The sequence below is a fragment of the Leucoraja erinacea genome, chromosome 8 (genome assembly GCF_028641065.1).
Source record: "Leucoraja erinacea ecotype New England chromosome 8, Leri_hhj_1, whole genome shotgun sequence".
NCBI lineage: Eukaryota > Metazoa > Chordata > Chondrichthyes > Rajiformes > Rajidae > Leucoraja > Leucoraja erinaceus.
The window spans coordinates 21,251,055-21,267,210 of NC_073384.1; the positions used below are offsets into that span (position 1 = coordinate 21,251,055).

At 45.4% G+C, this 16,156-nt stretch overlaps 1 protein-coding gene across 1 annotated transcript in view; it reads left to right on the forward strand.

Annotated features, from left to right (window-relative positions):
* The window catches only part of nmbr (neuromedin B receptor), a 42,085-nt gene extending 26,383 nt beyond the window's left edge, over positions 1–15,702 (forward strand). Inside the window, exons 2-3 of the mRNA XM_055639173.1 lie at positions 2,592–2,940; positions 12,472–15,702. Of these exons, the coding sequence (XP_055495148.1) occupies positions 2,592–2,940; positions 12,472–12,858 (736 nt within the window). The 3' untranslated portion in view covers positions 12,859–15,702. The remainder of the gene's footprint in view (positions 1–2,591; positions 2,941–12,471) is intronic.
* Positions 15,703–16,156: the final 454 nt, after the last annotated feature.

Below are 16,156 nucleotides of genomic sequence, written 5' to 3' on the forward strand. Positions count from 1 at the left end.
CATCAAGTATGCAGATGATACAATGGTGATTGGCCTCATCAGCAACAACGATGAGTCGGCCTACAGGGAGGAGGTCCAGCACTTAGCAGCATGGTGCGCTGACAACAAACTGGCCCTTAACTCCAAGAAGACCAAGGAGCTCATTGTAGACTTCAGGAAGTCCAGGGGCGGCATGCACACCCCCATCCACATTAACGAGACGGAGGTGGAATGTGTTTCTAGCTTCAGGTTCCTGGGCGTTAACATCTCCGATGACCTCTCTTGGACCCACAATACCTCAACTCTGATCAAGAAGGCTCACCAGCGTCTCCTCTTCCTGAGGAGACTGAAGAAGGTCCGTCTGGCTCCTCAGATCCTGGTGAACTTCTACCGCTGCACCATCGAGAGCATCCTTACCAACTGTATCACAGTATGGTATGGCAACTGCTCTGTTTCCGACCGGAAGGCCTTGCAGAGGGTGGTGAAAATTGCCCAACGCATCACCGGTTCCTCGCTCCCCTCCATTGAGTCTGTCCAAAGCAAGCATTGTCTGCGGAGGGCGCTCAGCATCGCCAAGGACTGCTCTCACCCCAACCATGGACTGTTTGCCCTCCTACCATCCGGGAGGCGCTACAGGTCTCTCCGTTGTCGGACCAGCAGGTCCAGGAACAGCTTCTTCCCGGCGGCTGTCACTCTACTCAACAACGTACCTCGGTGACTGCCAATCACCCCCCCCCCCCCCCCCCCCCCCCCCCCCCCCCCACCCCGGACACTCCTCCCATAGGAAAAACACTATGTCTGTATATATGCTAATGTAAATATTTATTCAAATCATATGCTATGTCGCTCTTCCAGGGAGATGCTAAATGCATTTTGTTGTCTCTGTACTGTACACTGACAATGACAATTAAAGTTGAATCTGAATCTGAATCTGAATCAGATGGATGGAGAGAGAGAGAGAGAGAATGCCGGGGTTAAGAATAAAAAATAAAGAATATAGTTTGAAAAAAAAATGATTTAGCAAATAATGTTACATCAGGTATCAGAAAGCCCAATTTAGTTACGAAACCTTACCTCCACTGAGGTCTAACTCTTCAGTCCAGTTTTACTTTGTCTTTTGAAAACCCTATATTGCAGAGCTTGCTATAAAGCGGATCAAACCACACATGTGTACAACATGTTGTTCAAAAGGGAAAATAAACCGAGTGCAGAATAAGGACGGTCATGGTGGCGCAGCGGTAGAGTTGCTGCCTTACAGCGTTTACAGTTCTGGAAACCCGGGTTCGATTCCGAATATGGGTGCTGTTTGCACGGAGTTTGTACGTTCTCCTCGTGACCGCGTGGGTTTTCTCCGAGATCTTCGGTTTCCTCCCACACTCCAAAGACATACATGTAGGTTAATTGGCTTGGTGTATGTGTAAAATTGTCTCAAGTATGTGTAGGATAGTGTTAATGTGCGGGAAACGTTGGTCAGCGTGGACTCGGTGGGCCGAAGGGTCTGTTTCCGCGCTGTATCTCTAAAACAAAAAAAAACTAAAATGCAGAATGTAGTGCTGTGGCTGCAGAGAAAATGCAAGTTAAGAAATGTGCAAGGACTTTGATGAAGTATATGAGAGGTCGTTCAACAGTCTGAGAGGGTGGAAGAAGCTTTCTTCAATCTGTGCTTTCAAGCTTTTGCTTCTTTTGCCCGATGGGTGAGGAGAGAAGAGAGAATGAGAAAATAGTTGATGCTCCTTGGCTGTTTTCAAAAGGTTTCTGTGTCTGAACAGCGCAGATAGATTTCAGATGAATATGGAGCTAAGGTAGAAAGGAATAGATTGATGGGGTCTGGAAGAATGGGAGGAGAACCAGAGGGAGAGGGCATCAGAATTAATTTGTTTCTGTGCCATAAAAGCTCAGAGTGAGTGGGAAATTTTCTCAAGCATATAAAATCTTAAGAGTTCTTGGCAGAGTATATGTGGGGAGGTTATATCCTTTTCTGCAGTGGTGTAATGGTGCAGTGGTTAATACTGCCGCCTCACAGCTCCAGCGAACCAGGTTCGATCGTAACCTCTGGTGTTATGCATGTGGAGTTTGCACCTTCTCCCAGTTATTGTATGGAATGTTCTGGTTTGCCCTCACAACTCAAAATCACATGTTAATAAGTTCCTTGACCGCTGCAAATTCCCTCCAAGTGTGTAGGTGAGTGGTGGAATTTGTGCGGAGTTGAACAGAATGTGGGGATAATAAAATAAATAGGATTTATGTGGGATGAGCGTAAATGGGTGGTTGATGGTTGCCATGGACTTGGCGGAACGGCATGTTTCCACGCTGTATCTCTTCCTGACTCTTTTACCCTTGTGAATTATTTCCTCGAAGAGGATTGTGAACTTTGGAACACTCTTCCTGAAATTAGAAGTAAATGCAGAGTCTTTGAAATGTTTAAATGCGGAGGTAGATACATATTTGATAATCAAGCGATGAGAGGGGGGTGGGGGGGGGGGGGGGGGGGGGGGGGGGGGAGTAAATGGGAAGGTGCAGTGATGATTCTATAATGTGACCTGACCAGATGTGGCCTGATCCTAAGTGGGAGACAGCCCTGAAGATGTTGTGTTCCTTTTTTGTTGCTGCAGGTACAAAGCCATTGTGAACCCCATGGACATCCAGGAGTCCAGTGCTGTCCTCCACACCTGCCTGAAGGCAGTCACAATATGGCTGATCTCTGTGGTCCTTGCCATCCCGGAGGCCGTGTACTCACAGGTGGTACAACACCACAACGGCAACAACATGAGCTTCAGCGCCTGTGTGCCTTACCCACTCTCCGACAAGCTGCACCCCAAGATCCACTCCGTTCTGATATTTCTGGTCTACTATCTCATCCCCCTCGCTATCATCAGCATCTACTACCTGCACATCGCCCGCACCCTGATCAAGAGCGCGCACAACATGCCCGGAGAAAGCAGCGAACACGCCAAGCGGCAGGTAAGCCACATACAGCAGGTATTGCAGGCAGTAGCTGTGTGCTATGTTTTAAGGAGCTCCTTGAAAGAGAAGCAGAGACTTTCTGGGGCAGGGCCTCGGGGGCTGAAGGAATGGCCGAATGGTTAAATTCAAGGATACATGAGAATCCAGAGTTAGAGAAGTGCAGATAGTTGGAGGATTATAGGGCTGAATGAATGTAAAGGTTGGGAGGTGTTGTTAGGGGTGTGGCAATTAATCACAGTCATACAACACGGAAACAGACCCTTCAGCCCAGCTCATCCATGCCGTCCAATATGCCCATCTAAACTGTGCAGGATGGAACTACAGGGCTGAAGAGTCTGTTTCCATGCTGTATCCTAAAACTAAACTGAGGTGAGTTCTCTAAACGCTTGTTCTCTAACAGTGATTTCCTTGACCACATCAGTCACCTCAGAACCCACAAAACAAGAGTGCAAGCAAGTCGCCCTTGACCTAAAAGAACCATTGGATCACAAAAATGAAGAAGCAAATTTATGTCATCCTCATTCGTCTCTCTTCTCCCCCCCCCAACCCTTCCCCCCCCAATAATGTCAAGCCATTTAAATCATATCTTTCAAGATCAGCTTTAACTAAGGCTAACCGCAAGGAAAAACTGGCCTTTGTACTCTTTCAAGTTGAACCCACTGCATCTTCCATATTGAAATAAATTATTCCAACAAATTAATTTAATGGCGGTCTATTAGTGAAGGATGGGTTCGGCACTCGGCAAACACCTGAGAAAATCCACCAATAACGCAGAACTGAAATGCTTGTCACTTGCAAAAAAACCCACAAAGTGCTGGGATAAGTCAGCGGGTCAGGCAGCATCTCATGAGGATATAGATAAATATTGATTGTGTTGTTGCATTGCATAAAATGAGGCAATTTTCAAAAGTCCAAGAATGCAATTGTTATTGAGCACACTGAGTATATTGAGTATATAACTTTTTTTAATTACTTTTGATTCCAACATTTGCACTCCACAAAAATTTGTGTGAGGAATGGAAAACAATCCCTCTTCAATCAACAGCAAGATATTACGAAGCTAGCAATGCAACCCACTATCTTTCTTGCTCCCAGAAGAGCCCTGCACGACAGCATGGTTGATAGCTCAGCTGAGCTGATCATAAGTGAACAGTCACTCACAACACCGGTGGGACGTCAATCTGCGTAACCTGCTCACAGTGCAAGCAAAGTGCCGCTGCATTCAAAGTCATCCCCGTCAACAGCCTGAGGCTGTGTCCTCATCATCAAACTCATTTTTCAACTGCTTTCTGGAAGACAAGGCAATAAAATGTTATAAAGATACAGCAATGAAACGGGTCCTTTGGCCCATCGAGGCTGGGCTGACCATCAACCATCCATTTACACTCATCCTACATTAACCACATTTTTTATTCTCCGCAGATTCTCACCAGCTCCCCCCAGATTCTACCAATCACCTGCAAACAAGGGGCAGTTTACATTGGCCATGGGGCGGCACAGTTGGGCAGCAGTTGAGGTGCTGCCTCATAGGGCCAGACACCCGGGTTTGATCCTGACTACGAGTGCCGTCTATACAGAGTGTGTACATTCTCCCTGTGACTGCATGGGTTTTCTCTGGGTGCTCCATTTTCCTCCCACACTCCAATGATGTACAAGTTTGAAAGTTAATTGGCTTCCGTGAAATTGTAAATTGTCCCAAGTGTGTTGGATAGTGCTGGTATATGGGGTGATCGCTGGTCGGCGTAGACCCGGTGGGCTGAAGGGTCTGTGTCCATATCTCCAAAGTCTAAAGATTAACCTATCAACCCACATGTCTATGTAATGTGGGTGGAAACTGGAGCAACCAGAAGAATCTCAGTCACAGGGAGAACGTACAAACTATCTGCAGACAGGACCTGTGGTCGGGATGTAATGTTCAACCTCTCATTATACACCTCAGTTAAATTGTCCCTCAATCTTTCTTCCTGTCACATGTAGACATTTCTGGTCGAGCCTATTTCTTTTCTCCAGAGATGCTCTGACCCGCTGATTTACTCCAGCTTTTAGTGTCTTTCGTTGGTTTAAACAGACATCTACAGTTCCCTCCTTTATATGATAATTACAAAAGTGCTTTTAACATGAATCATGACAATTGTGAAAGTGCAAAGTAACAATTCTTTGAGTGTTAGTTCGGGTTGAGATTTCGACATTCATAGCCTCAGAATTAAAGGACGTTCTTATAGGAAGGAGATGAGGAGAAATTTCTTTAGTCAGAGGGTGGTGAATCTGTGGAATTCTTTGCAACAGAAGGATGTGAAGGTCAAGTCAGTGGATATTTTTAAGGCAGGGATAGATAGATTCTTGATTAGTACAGGTGTCTGAGGTTATGGGAAGAAGGCAGGAGAATGGGGTTAGGAGGGTGAGATAGATCAGCCATGATTGAATGGCAGAGTAGACTTGGTGAGACAAATGGCCTAATTCTAGCCCTATCACTTATGAGACGTATGACCCCATGTCAGTCCCTTCCCACCTTTATCTGGGACACCTTGTCCTGTCCTCAACTATGTTGACACCTTTTGACTCCCTGACCCCTGGCACCTCATCTTCACTGTGAATGCCCGGTCTTCATACACCTTTGTCCCTCCTCAGAAAGACCGTAAAGCCCTCTTCTTCTTTCTGCATCAAAGGTCCAACTGGGCCCCACCACAAACACTCTCATCTGCCTATCCGATTTGTTCTTAACCTGAACAAAGATACAAGAGACTGCAGAAGCTGGAATCTTGAGGAAAAAAAACCAGAGGAACTCAGCGAATCAGGCAGCATCTGTGAAGGTAATGAGCAGATGATGTTTTGGTTTGGGTCCCTTCTATAGACTGATGTAGAAGGGGAAGAAAGCTGGAAAAGAGAGGTGAGGGTGGTAAAAATCTTGCAAGTGATAGGATACAGATGAGGGGAAGTTGTGATTTGGAAGAACAGCACCTCATATTCTGCTTGGGTAGCCTAAAACATAATGGTATGAACATTGAATTCTCCTATTTCAAGTAATAACCCCCTTCTCAATCTCTCCCCCACTTCATGCCAACAAGTCTGCACACATTTTTCCAACCACCCCTGCCATCTTGTCCTTTCCCCTCCACCGTACACTCACCCAACTCTCCCACCTCCCCCAATTTCCTTTTATCTTCCTTCTTTCCCTCCCCCCATTCTTTTTCACCAAAATCCCTCCCTCTGGTTTTGACACTCCTCCTCTTCGTATTTGACATCCTTTTGTCTCTTTTTCACCTCTTGGCTATCTTTTCAGTGGCTACTTGGAACAATCCTTTTCCAAAACTTCCCGGGAATAAATATAACCCACAATTTAGCCTGGACCAGCCATATCGAAGTTATGGCCAAGAAACCATGCCAATGCTTCCACTTCCATTGAAGCGTTAGGAAGTTCAGCATGTCCCCAACAATTCATCCACAAACATGGCCACAAAGCCATCAATTCCATCATCCAGATCATTTCCTTTGCCAGACCCTCTTCTGATTTACACTCATCTGTAGAATGAATCAAATGGACAATTTCTACAAGATGTGGCTGCACATAGTTACTTAGTTACATCCTGAAAGTGATTTAAACAGCCGTTAAGAAACTCCAATGTTAAGTTCCCTCCCATGGTTGGACACAGGCAAAATGGCTTATTGCAGGTTCATCTTCTGAACTGTAAGTGTTATTTACATGATGTGTGCATAGCTGAAGAGTGCTGTTACCATAGATACAATACTGAAAGCTGGGCTAATAATCTAAAGGCCTGAGATTAAATCTCATCACAGCCACTTGAGAATTAATGCAGTTTGAAAAATATGGAAATATAAAATTGGTCTCTGTGCAACTTTTTATGATCATAGAACCGTACTGCACAGGATTAGGCCTTTCGGCCCGACATGTCTATGCCAAGCATGATGGAAAATTAACAATCCCTTCTGCCTGCACATGATCCATATGCCACCATTCCCTGCCTGTTCAAGTGTCTATCTAAATGTCGTTATTTTCTCTGCTTCCTTTGCCTCCTCTGGCAGTAGGTTCAGGCACCCACCAATCTCTGCAAAAAAACTTGCCTCATAAATCTTCTTTAAAATTTCCTCCTTTCACCTTAAAGCCATGGCTCCAGTATTTAGCATTTCCATCTCGAAAAAACAAAAGCTTTGACTATCTGCTCTATTTGTGCTGCTCATAATTTGATCCAGCACCTCCTCCTTCTTGATATGAACATACCCTAGAATTCTGTCCTGGGCCACCTCCATGGCCAGAGTGAGTCCCACTGCAAATTGGAGGAGCAGCACCTCATATTTCGCTTGGGTAGTTTACACCCCAGCGGTATGAACATTGACTTCTCCAATTTCAGGTAGTCCTTGCTTTCTCTCTCCTTCCCATCCCCTTCCCAGCTCTCCCACAGCCCACTGTCTCTGCCTCTTCCTTTCTTCTTCCCGCTCCCCCACCCCACCCCCACATTTGTCCGAGGAAGGGTCTCGACCCAAAACATCATCTATTCCTTCGCTCCATAGATGCTGCCTCATCCGCTGAGTATCTCCAGCACTTTTGTTTACCTAAAATGTTAACATATCCCATACTGATCTCAATATCCACCCTGTCCTTCTCCTTGGAAAATATGGATCCAAAGAACTTGGTTAATACCTCGCCTACATCCTCTGGCTCCAAACATGAATGCCTCCTTTGTCCTTGACTGTTGCAACCCTCTGCCTGGGTACCATATTGTTTATAATGTGTGTATTAAATGTCTTGGGATTTTTCATCAGGCCTACTTGCAAAGGACATTTCAGGACATCTTTCGGACACCTTCCTGATTCCTTGTTTAAATTATTTTCTTCTTCTTTAAGATTCCTCAATGGTTGTTAAAAAAAACAAACAATCATTTCTAATTTCCTGCAGGGAAGATATCATTTTGCTCTGCATTACTCTAGCTCATGTGCTTGTAGTCACATGCTAATGTGGTGAACACTCAACCATTACAATAGAGTGTTCATTACAGAATACTATTTTGACAGGTCGTGCTAACTGTTCCAATGTACAAAGAATAATGAGGGAAAAACAAGGCAGAGATTTTTTTTTCCAAGTAATTGAGTGGTTCAGAATTTGTGTAAAATGCCTAGCAGGGTAGATTGTTACAAAAGCAGGGCAGGTTGTGCTGCCGATGCTGGAAATCTGAAATCATTCCAAATGTTTCCAGAAACATTCAGCTAGTCAAGCAGCATTTGTTGAAAGCGAAAATAAGTTTCAGGTTGCTGATCCTCAGTCAGAACTGGGAAAAGTTGGAGTGGTACCATGTTTTAAGCCTGGAGAGAGGTGGGGATGAACTGAAAGTAGAAACAAGAAACTGCAGATGCTGGTTACAAAAATGGATGCAAAGTGCTGGAGTAACATGGCGGATCAGGCAGCATCTCTGCAGAACATCGGTCTGAAGAAGGTCCTGACCTGAAACGTCACCTATCCATGTTCTCCAGAGATGCTGCCTGACCATTGAGTTACTCCAGCACTTTGTGTCCTCATGAGCTGCAAATGTTGAGTTTGGAGGCTATAAAGGACTGTGGAGAAAAGGGGTGCCATTCCCGTGCAGTAATCTGGAGATAGAATGATGGCGTGGTGAAGGTTGCCCAGTTGTTTGAACCGAAATGTCATCTATCCATTTCCATCCATCGGTGCTGCAGGGCCCGTTGAGTTCCTCCAGCACTTTGTCTTTTGTTCATGATTCCAACATCTGCAGTCTCTGGTGACTCGCTTACCCAGTTGTTTATCGTGAAGTCTTAGAATCTTACATTGCCCCTCTGTATGCACCCTCTGAGAGCTCTCATCAGTGTGACAAAGATTATTGAGGCAGATGCAGTCAGCTTAATTAAGACCCGAATCCTAGCTAGGCAATGGAATACTATGGACAACCTCTTGCACTACCACAGACGTATTTTTCTAATTGTGTTTGTCACGAATGTCTTGTTCTTGTCTTTTTACCGCGGTGCATAATTTATGTTTATGTGTTGTCTGAGTCCACGTGTCTGTGATAGAAACATAGAAACATAGAAAATAGTTGTAGGTGTAGGCCATTTGGCCCTTCAAGCCAGCACTGTCATTCAATATGATCATGGCTGATCATCTAGAATCAGTACCTTGTTCCTGCTTTCTCCCCATATCCCTTGAATCTGTTAGCTCTAAGAGTTATTTCGAACTCTCTCTTGAATACATCCAGTGAATTGGCCTCCACTGCCTTCTGTGGCAGAGAATTCCACAGATTCACAACTCTCTGGGTAAAAAGATTTTTCCTCATCTAAGTCCTAAATGGCTTACCCCTTATTCTTAAACTGTGACCCCTGGCTCTGGACCCCCAACATGGGGGACATTTTTTCTGCATCTAGCGTGACAATCTCTTAAGAATTTTATTTGTTTCTATAAGAATTCCTCTCATCCTTCTAAAATCCAGTGAATATAAGCCCAGTCGATCCATTCTTTCATCGTATGTCAGGCACTGTGATGCCACAGCAAACAATATTCTTATAGTACCTGTACCTCACTGTACTTGTGAATAAGATAATAAACTTGACTCAACTCGATATAATGGAGGAGCTGATATCTCTCTCCCACTTGATAAGAAGGCTGAGTAGGATTAAGAGGGTCAGGCAGTCAGCGAGTGATCATCTCTCAGTATCATGGGCTATAATGCTGGGTAACCTATCTTTGTGATTCTTTTCTGGTATTACTATCTTTAAAATATGAAATGACCCAAACACACAATCAGCTCTCAGAATTGAGATTCATTAACACAATTGAGAAGTTAGGTGAGTTTAGGGAAAAGGCCAAGTGCAACTGACCCAATATGTTCCCTCAGCTCCTTCTCACCAATGAATGTATGTGTTACCTTAATTACTTGCCTTTTCCTGAGGAGGATTCTCTTGTATGCTCAGTCTTGGCCTCTCAGCCTTGGCCTCCCCTGTGCAATGTGGTAGCAGGGCTGGTCTTACTATTGTTGAGTCTCCATGCAATCAGACTTGATTGGCCTGATCAGGCTGAAATCACGGCAGCACAGTGGGGTAGCGGTAGAGCTGGTGCCTTACAGCACTTACAGCACCAGAGACCCGGGTTCGATCCTGACTACGGGTGCTTGTCTGTAAGGAGTTTGTACGTTCTCCCCGTGACCGCATGGGTTTTTCTCCGAGATCTTCAGTTTCCTCCTACACTCCAAAGATGTACAGGTTTGTATGTTAATTGGTTTGGTGTATGTGTAAATTGTCCCTAGTGCCTGTAAGATAGCGTTAATTTGCGGGGTGATCGCTGGTTGGCGCTGACTCGGTGGGCCGAGGGGCCTGCTTCGGCGCTGTATCGCTCTAAACTAAACTAAAAATGACTCACTGACCACACAAATAATTGCCAACACTGCAATACAGATGGTCACAGCTTACTCAAAGCTGAGTATTCTGTTGAAAAGGTGAAAGTCAGATCCTGCCTCCAATGCCAATTTATGGCCATCTTGGTCAGGGCTACGGCTCTTGGAATTAGTGGTTCAGGGACACAATGCAACACAATGCTGAAATGATTGAAGGCTAAGGAATGATTTGATTGGAGAACAGAACAGGTTGATTGTACCTGTGCAAGTCCATCACCCTAACTTTCCCCTGAGAATGAGATGTTTTGTTGTATGAGGAGATAGTACAAGTTTAGAAGAAGGAGACGTGATCTCATTTTGAAGGTACAATATACTTAAGGGACTTATTGGAGTTGACATTTCCTCTGGCTGGGTTGTCTTAAACCAGGCATTCCATCAACAACATAAAGCAATTCAGGACAAAGATTGTAAAAACATTGAGACACAAGGAACTGCAAATGCTGAAATCTTGAGTAAAACACAAGATGTGTGAGCAATACGATGGGTCAGCAATATCTCATCTCTGGAAGACATGGAATGTTGACATTTCTGGTTGGGCCCCTTCTTCAGAACCAAAATCAATCTTTCATCCAAAAGGAATTTTTTGGAATTCTTACCATTCAAGGGTTTCGGAGGTTCCTGAGTATGGGTTACAGAACCTTTCCACTGGACACTATGTGCAAATGTTTGAAAGCCTGGCGGGATGAATGCGGATGGGTTTGCTGCCTGCTGTGGGGCTGCAGGCATCTGGTGCTGGGTGGGAGTGGGGGATCTCCACATGCCTTCTCTCCCTTCCCCCACCCCTGAGCTACAACAGTCAGGAGCTTGGCCCGAGCCCAGCAGACTGACTCGCTGAGTTGCTGAGTCCAGCTGGCGGCTGCTCTCCCGCTGCGTGCTTGTTCTCTCATCTCAGCTGCCTCTGTGATCCTCTCCCACACATTAGGGGAATCAAGGATTAAGGGCCTGGTGCCAGAGAATGTTGGTGAAGGAGAACGTTAGCCATGATGCTTTTAAATGATGGAGAGGCAGAAGATTGACGAGGTTTAGGTTTAGGTTTATTAACACGAGTTACAATCAAAAGCTTTGTTTTGCATGTTTTTTGATCAGATCAGATAAATGTAGGCTAATCAAACTCAAGTACAATAAGTAGAGCAAAGGGGAAGTTACAGTGAGCAGAATATAGTTCTCAGCATTGTGGCACATCAGTTTCATAGTCAAGGTCCAATGTCCGCAATGAAATTGAGGTAAATTTGGCAGTACCCTAGCTAAGGGCAGGACTATTCAGAAGCCTAACAAGAGAAGTGGAGAAGATAACACAAAAAAGCTGGAGAAACTCAGCGGGTGCAGCAGCATCTATGGAGCGAAGGAAATAGGCAACGTTTCGGGCCGAAACCCTTCTTCAGACTGATCGGGAGCGGGGACAAGAAAGGAAAAAGGAGGAGGAGCCCGAAGGCTGGGGGATGGGAGGAGACAGCAGGGGGACTGAGGAAGGGGAGGAGACAGCAAGGACTAACAAAATTGGGAGAATTCGATGTTCATGCCCCCAGGATGCAGACTCCCCAAACGGAATATGAGGTGCTGTTCCTCCAATTTCCGGTGCTGCTCGCTGTGGCCATGGAGGAGACCCAGGACAGAGAGGTCGGAGACGGAGTGGGAGGGGGAGTTGAAGTGCTGAGCCACCGGGAGGTCAGCTTGGTTATTGCGGACCGAGCGGAGGTGTTCGGCGAAACGATCGCCCAACCTCCGCTTGGTCTCACCGGTACAGTGTGGAAACCGGCCCTTCATCCCACCGAGTTGTCGATGACAGTGATCCCCGCACACGAACACCATCCTACCCACTAGGGCCAATTATCAAAACAATTAACCTACAAAGCTGTACATCTTTGGAGTGTGGGAGGAAACCGGAGCACCCGAAGGAAACCCACGCAGGTTACGGGGAGAATGTACAAACTTCGTACAGATAGCACCTGTAGTCAGGATTGAATCCGGGTCTCTGGCATTGTAAGGCCGCAACTCTACTGCTGTGCCACCGTGCCACTCTATGTTCCTGAGCCTGGTGGTATGAGCTTTCAAGCTTCGGTATCTGAGTTTCATCCAGCCTTTATATCCTATTTATTTCTGTTCCTTTCCTTTTCAGATGGAAACCCGGAAGCGCCTCGCCAAGATCGTGCTGGTGTTCGTTGGCCTATTTGCAATGTGCTGGTTCCCTAACCATGTGCTCTACATGTACCGCTCCTTCCACTATGGCCAGATCGACCCTTCCCTCGGGCACCTCCTGATCACTGTGCTGGGCCGGGTGCTGAGCTTCTGTAACTCCTGCGTCAATCCTTTCGCCCTGTACCTGCTGAGCGAGTCTTTCCGGAGACACTTCAACAGCCACCTGCGGTGTAAAGGGCAGCACCGGCGGTCCGGGTCCACCAGTTACTTCCAGAGCACCTCTGCCTTGCGCATGACGTCAGTGAGAAGCAGCAACAGGAACACCATTGCCAATGGTCACAGCCTCAAACAAGAGTCAGTAGCCTGAACCGCAACATACTGTACCTTCTTCACCATCCACTGTCATGAGGCAAGTTTACCCCACTCCCTCATGCACTATTTTCCACAGCCAAAAGGAGAAATGGAAGAGAAATAAACCAGCAGATTCCCCTCTCACCCTCCCAATCCAAGCCAGACCGAAGACTTGCATGCTTTCACCATCGCTGCAAGATTCTTTGTAAACCAGGTTTAAATCTCAGGCCTGTTCTCTGTGGATCTGGAGGTGACTGAAAATACTGTGTAAACACAGTCATTCTTGCTCCAAGCCTGTCCCACAATGTTGGCTATAGAGTGAGAGTAATAGTCACATAGCGTGGAAACAGACTCTTCAACTCAGCTTATTCATGCTGACCAAGAAGCCTATCTAAGCTTGTTCTATTTGGCTGCACTCAGCCCATATTCCTCTAAATCTTTCCTATCTCCGTACCTGTCAAAATGTCTTTTGGATGTTGTAATTGTATCTGCCTCTACGACTTTCTCTGGCAGCTCATTCCACACACCTACTACCCTGACGAAACCTGCTCCTCAGATCCCCTTTTAAATATTTTCACTCTCACCTTGAAACTATTCCCTTTCGTTTTAGATTCCTCTAGGCAGGAAAAGAGACAGTGAGCATTTCTCCAATCTTTAATTTCATGATTTTATATACAATACATACAAAAGGTACATTAATTCTCATTCACTTCAGGAAAAAATTCCCAAAATATCTAGTCTCTCCATATAACTGAAGCCTATCAGTCCCAGCAATATGCTTGCAATTGCTTTCTACACTTTCACCAGCTCAATCACATCCTTCCTTTGGTGTGGTGACAGGATCCTGTCTGTGGATAACTTTCCCTGTGGTAGCTTGGACCATTCTCCAGTGTCCTATTGTCACGGTTTGATTGGATCTAGTTGGTTAGAGAGTCATAGAGTCATAGAATGATATAGTGTGGAAACAGGCCCTTTGGCCCAACTTGCCCACACCGGCCAACATGTTCCAGCTACACTAGTCCCAGCTGCCAGTGGTCCATAACTCTCCAAACCAATCCTATCCATGTACCTATCTAACTGTTTCTTAAATGTTGGGATGGTCCCTGCCCCAACTACCTCCTCTGGCAGCTTGTTCCATATACCCACCACCCTTTGTGTGAATAAGTTACCCCTCAGATTCCTATTAAATCTTTTCCCCTTTACCTTAAACCTCTGTCCTCTGGTCCTCTATTCACCTACTCTGGGCAAGACACTCTGTGTACCTACCCAATCTATGGCTCTCATGATTTTAACATTGACCTTAGCCTGACCTTCTCTCTGTAGTGCCTTCTTTATCTGACATAGATCAAGAAGGTCCCCTATCAGTTGTTGCTTCGTCTCAGGCTTGGTTTTATGATGCAACAGTTTCAGAGTCTCCCACTACTCCTTCAATTTCTGAAAGCCATTGAGTCATAGTCGTAGAGTCATAGAGTCATAGGGTCATATAGTGTGGAAATAGGCACTTTGGCCCAACTTGCCCACACCAACCAACATATCCCGTCTATACTAGTCCCACCTGTCTGTATTTGGCCCATATCTCTCTAAACCGGCCCTGTCCATGTACCTGTCCAAATGTTTATTGAGTACCTTTCTCTATGTCAATGATTTGGATGAGAACCTACTTGGCAAGGTTAGCAAGTTTTCAGATAACACAAAGATGGGTGATATTGTAGATAGTGAAGATGGTTGTCAAAAATTGCAGCAGGATCTTGGACAGGTGTGCTGAGGAATGTTTGGTGGAATTTAATTCAGAGATATGTGATGTATTACATTTTGGGAGCATTAACATTGACAGAACCTTCACAGTGAATGGTAAGGCTCTGGGGAGTGTTGGAGAGCAGAAGGATCTAGGAGTACAGGTACATAGTTTGTTGAAAGTGGCAACACAGGTAGATACAGTGGTCAAAAGGCTTTTGGCACCTTGACCTTCATCAGTCAGAGCATTGAGTGTGGAAGATGGGAGATCATGTTGCAATTGTTTAAGACATTGGTGAGGCCGCATTTAGAATATTGTGTTCAGTGGTGGGCACCATGTTATAGGAATGATATTGTGAAGCTTGAAACGGTTCAGAAAATATTTACGATGATGTTGCCAGGAAAGATGTAGTCATGCTGGAAAGGGTGTAGAGATTGACAAAGCTGTTTCCAGAACTTGAAGGCCTGAGCTATGAGTAGAGGTTGAGTACGCTGGGACTATTCCTTGGAGTGCAAGAGGATGAGGGGTGATCTTATAGAGGTGTTACATTTTGGGAGCATAAATAGGGACAGTGAATGGTAAGGCTCTGGGGAGTGTTGAAGAGCAGAGGGATCTAGGAGTACAGGTACATAGTTCGTTGAAAGTGGCATCACAGATAGATACAGTGGTCAAAAGGCTTTTGGCACCTTGACTTCATTAGTCAGAGCAGATTCGGTAGATGCACAGAGTCTCTTGTCCAGAGTAGGGAAATCGAGAACCAGAGGACATAGGTTTAAGGTGAGGGGTGGAATGATTTAATAAGAATCTGAGGGGTAACTTTTACACGCAAAGGGTGGTAGGTGTATGGAATGAGCTGCCAGAGGATGTAGTTGAGGCAGGTGCTATTGCAACATTTAAGAATCATTTAGACAGGTACATGGATAGGACAGGTTTAGAGGGATATGGGCCAAATACAGGTAGGTGGGACAAGTGTAGATGGGACATGTTGGCTGGTGTAAGCAAGTTGGGCTGAAGGGTTTTTCCATGCTGTAAAACTCCCTGACTCTATGACCTCAACTACCCCCTCCGGCAACTTGTTCCATACACCCGCCACCCTTTGTGTAGAAAAGGTACCCCTCAGGTTCATATATAAATCTTTCCTCCCCTCACATATGTGCTCTGGTTTTTGATACCCCTTGGACACTTGGACAGGTTCTTGGAGAGGAAAGATTTAGAGGGATATTGGGCAAGCAAAGGCAAGTGGCACTATCTCACTTGGTCAACTTGGTCAGCATGAATGGTTGGGGGCGGTATTCCTATTTCCATGCTGTGTAGTTCTTTAACTCTAAGACTTCATGTAAACCTCATTCACTGCTCTGCTTCATTGGTACAGTTGGTTACCTCTTTAAAATGTTCAGCATTTTTGGTGGTGTTAGTTGGGGGACAAACACTGTCCATAGCCTCAGGGAGATCGCCAATGTCTCAACATTAGTCTACAAACCACCATCTAAAAATTTACAGCAAAATCTTATGAGCAATTCTAATAAAGCAACAACTCTTGTGAATAACACATCTGCCACCATCGATTAAAGAAGAAGTT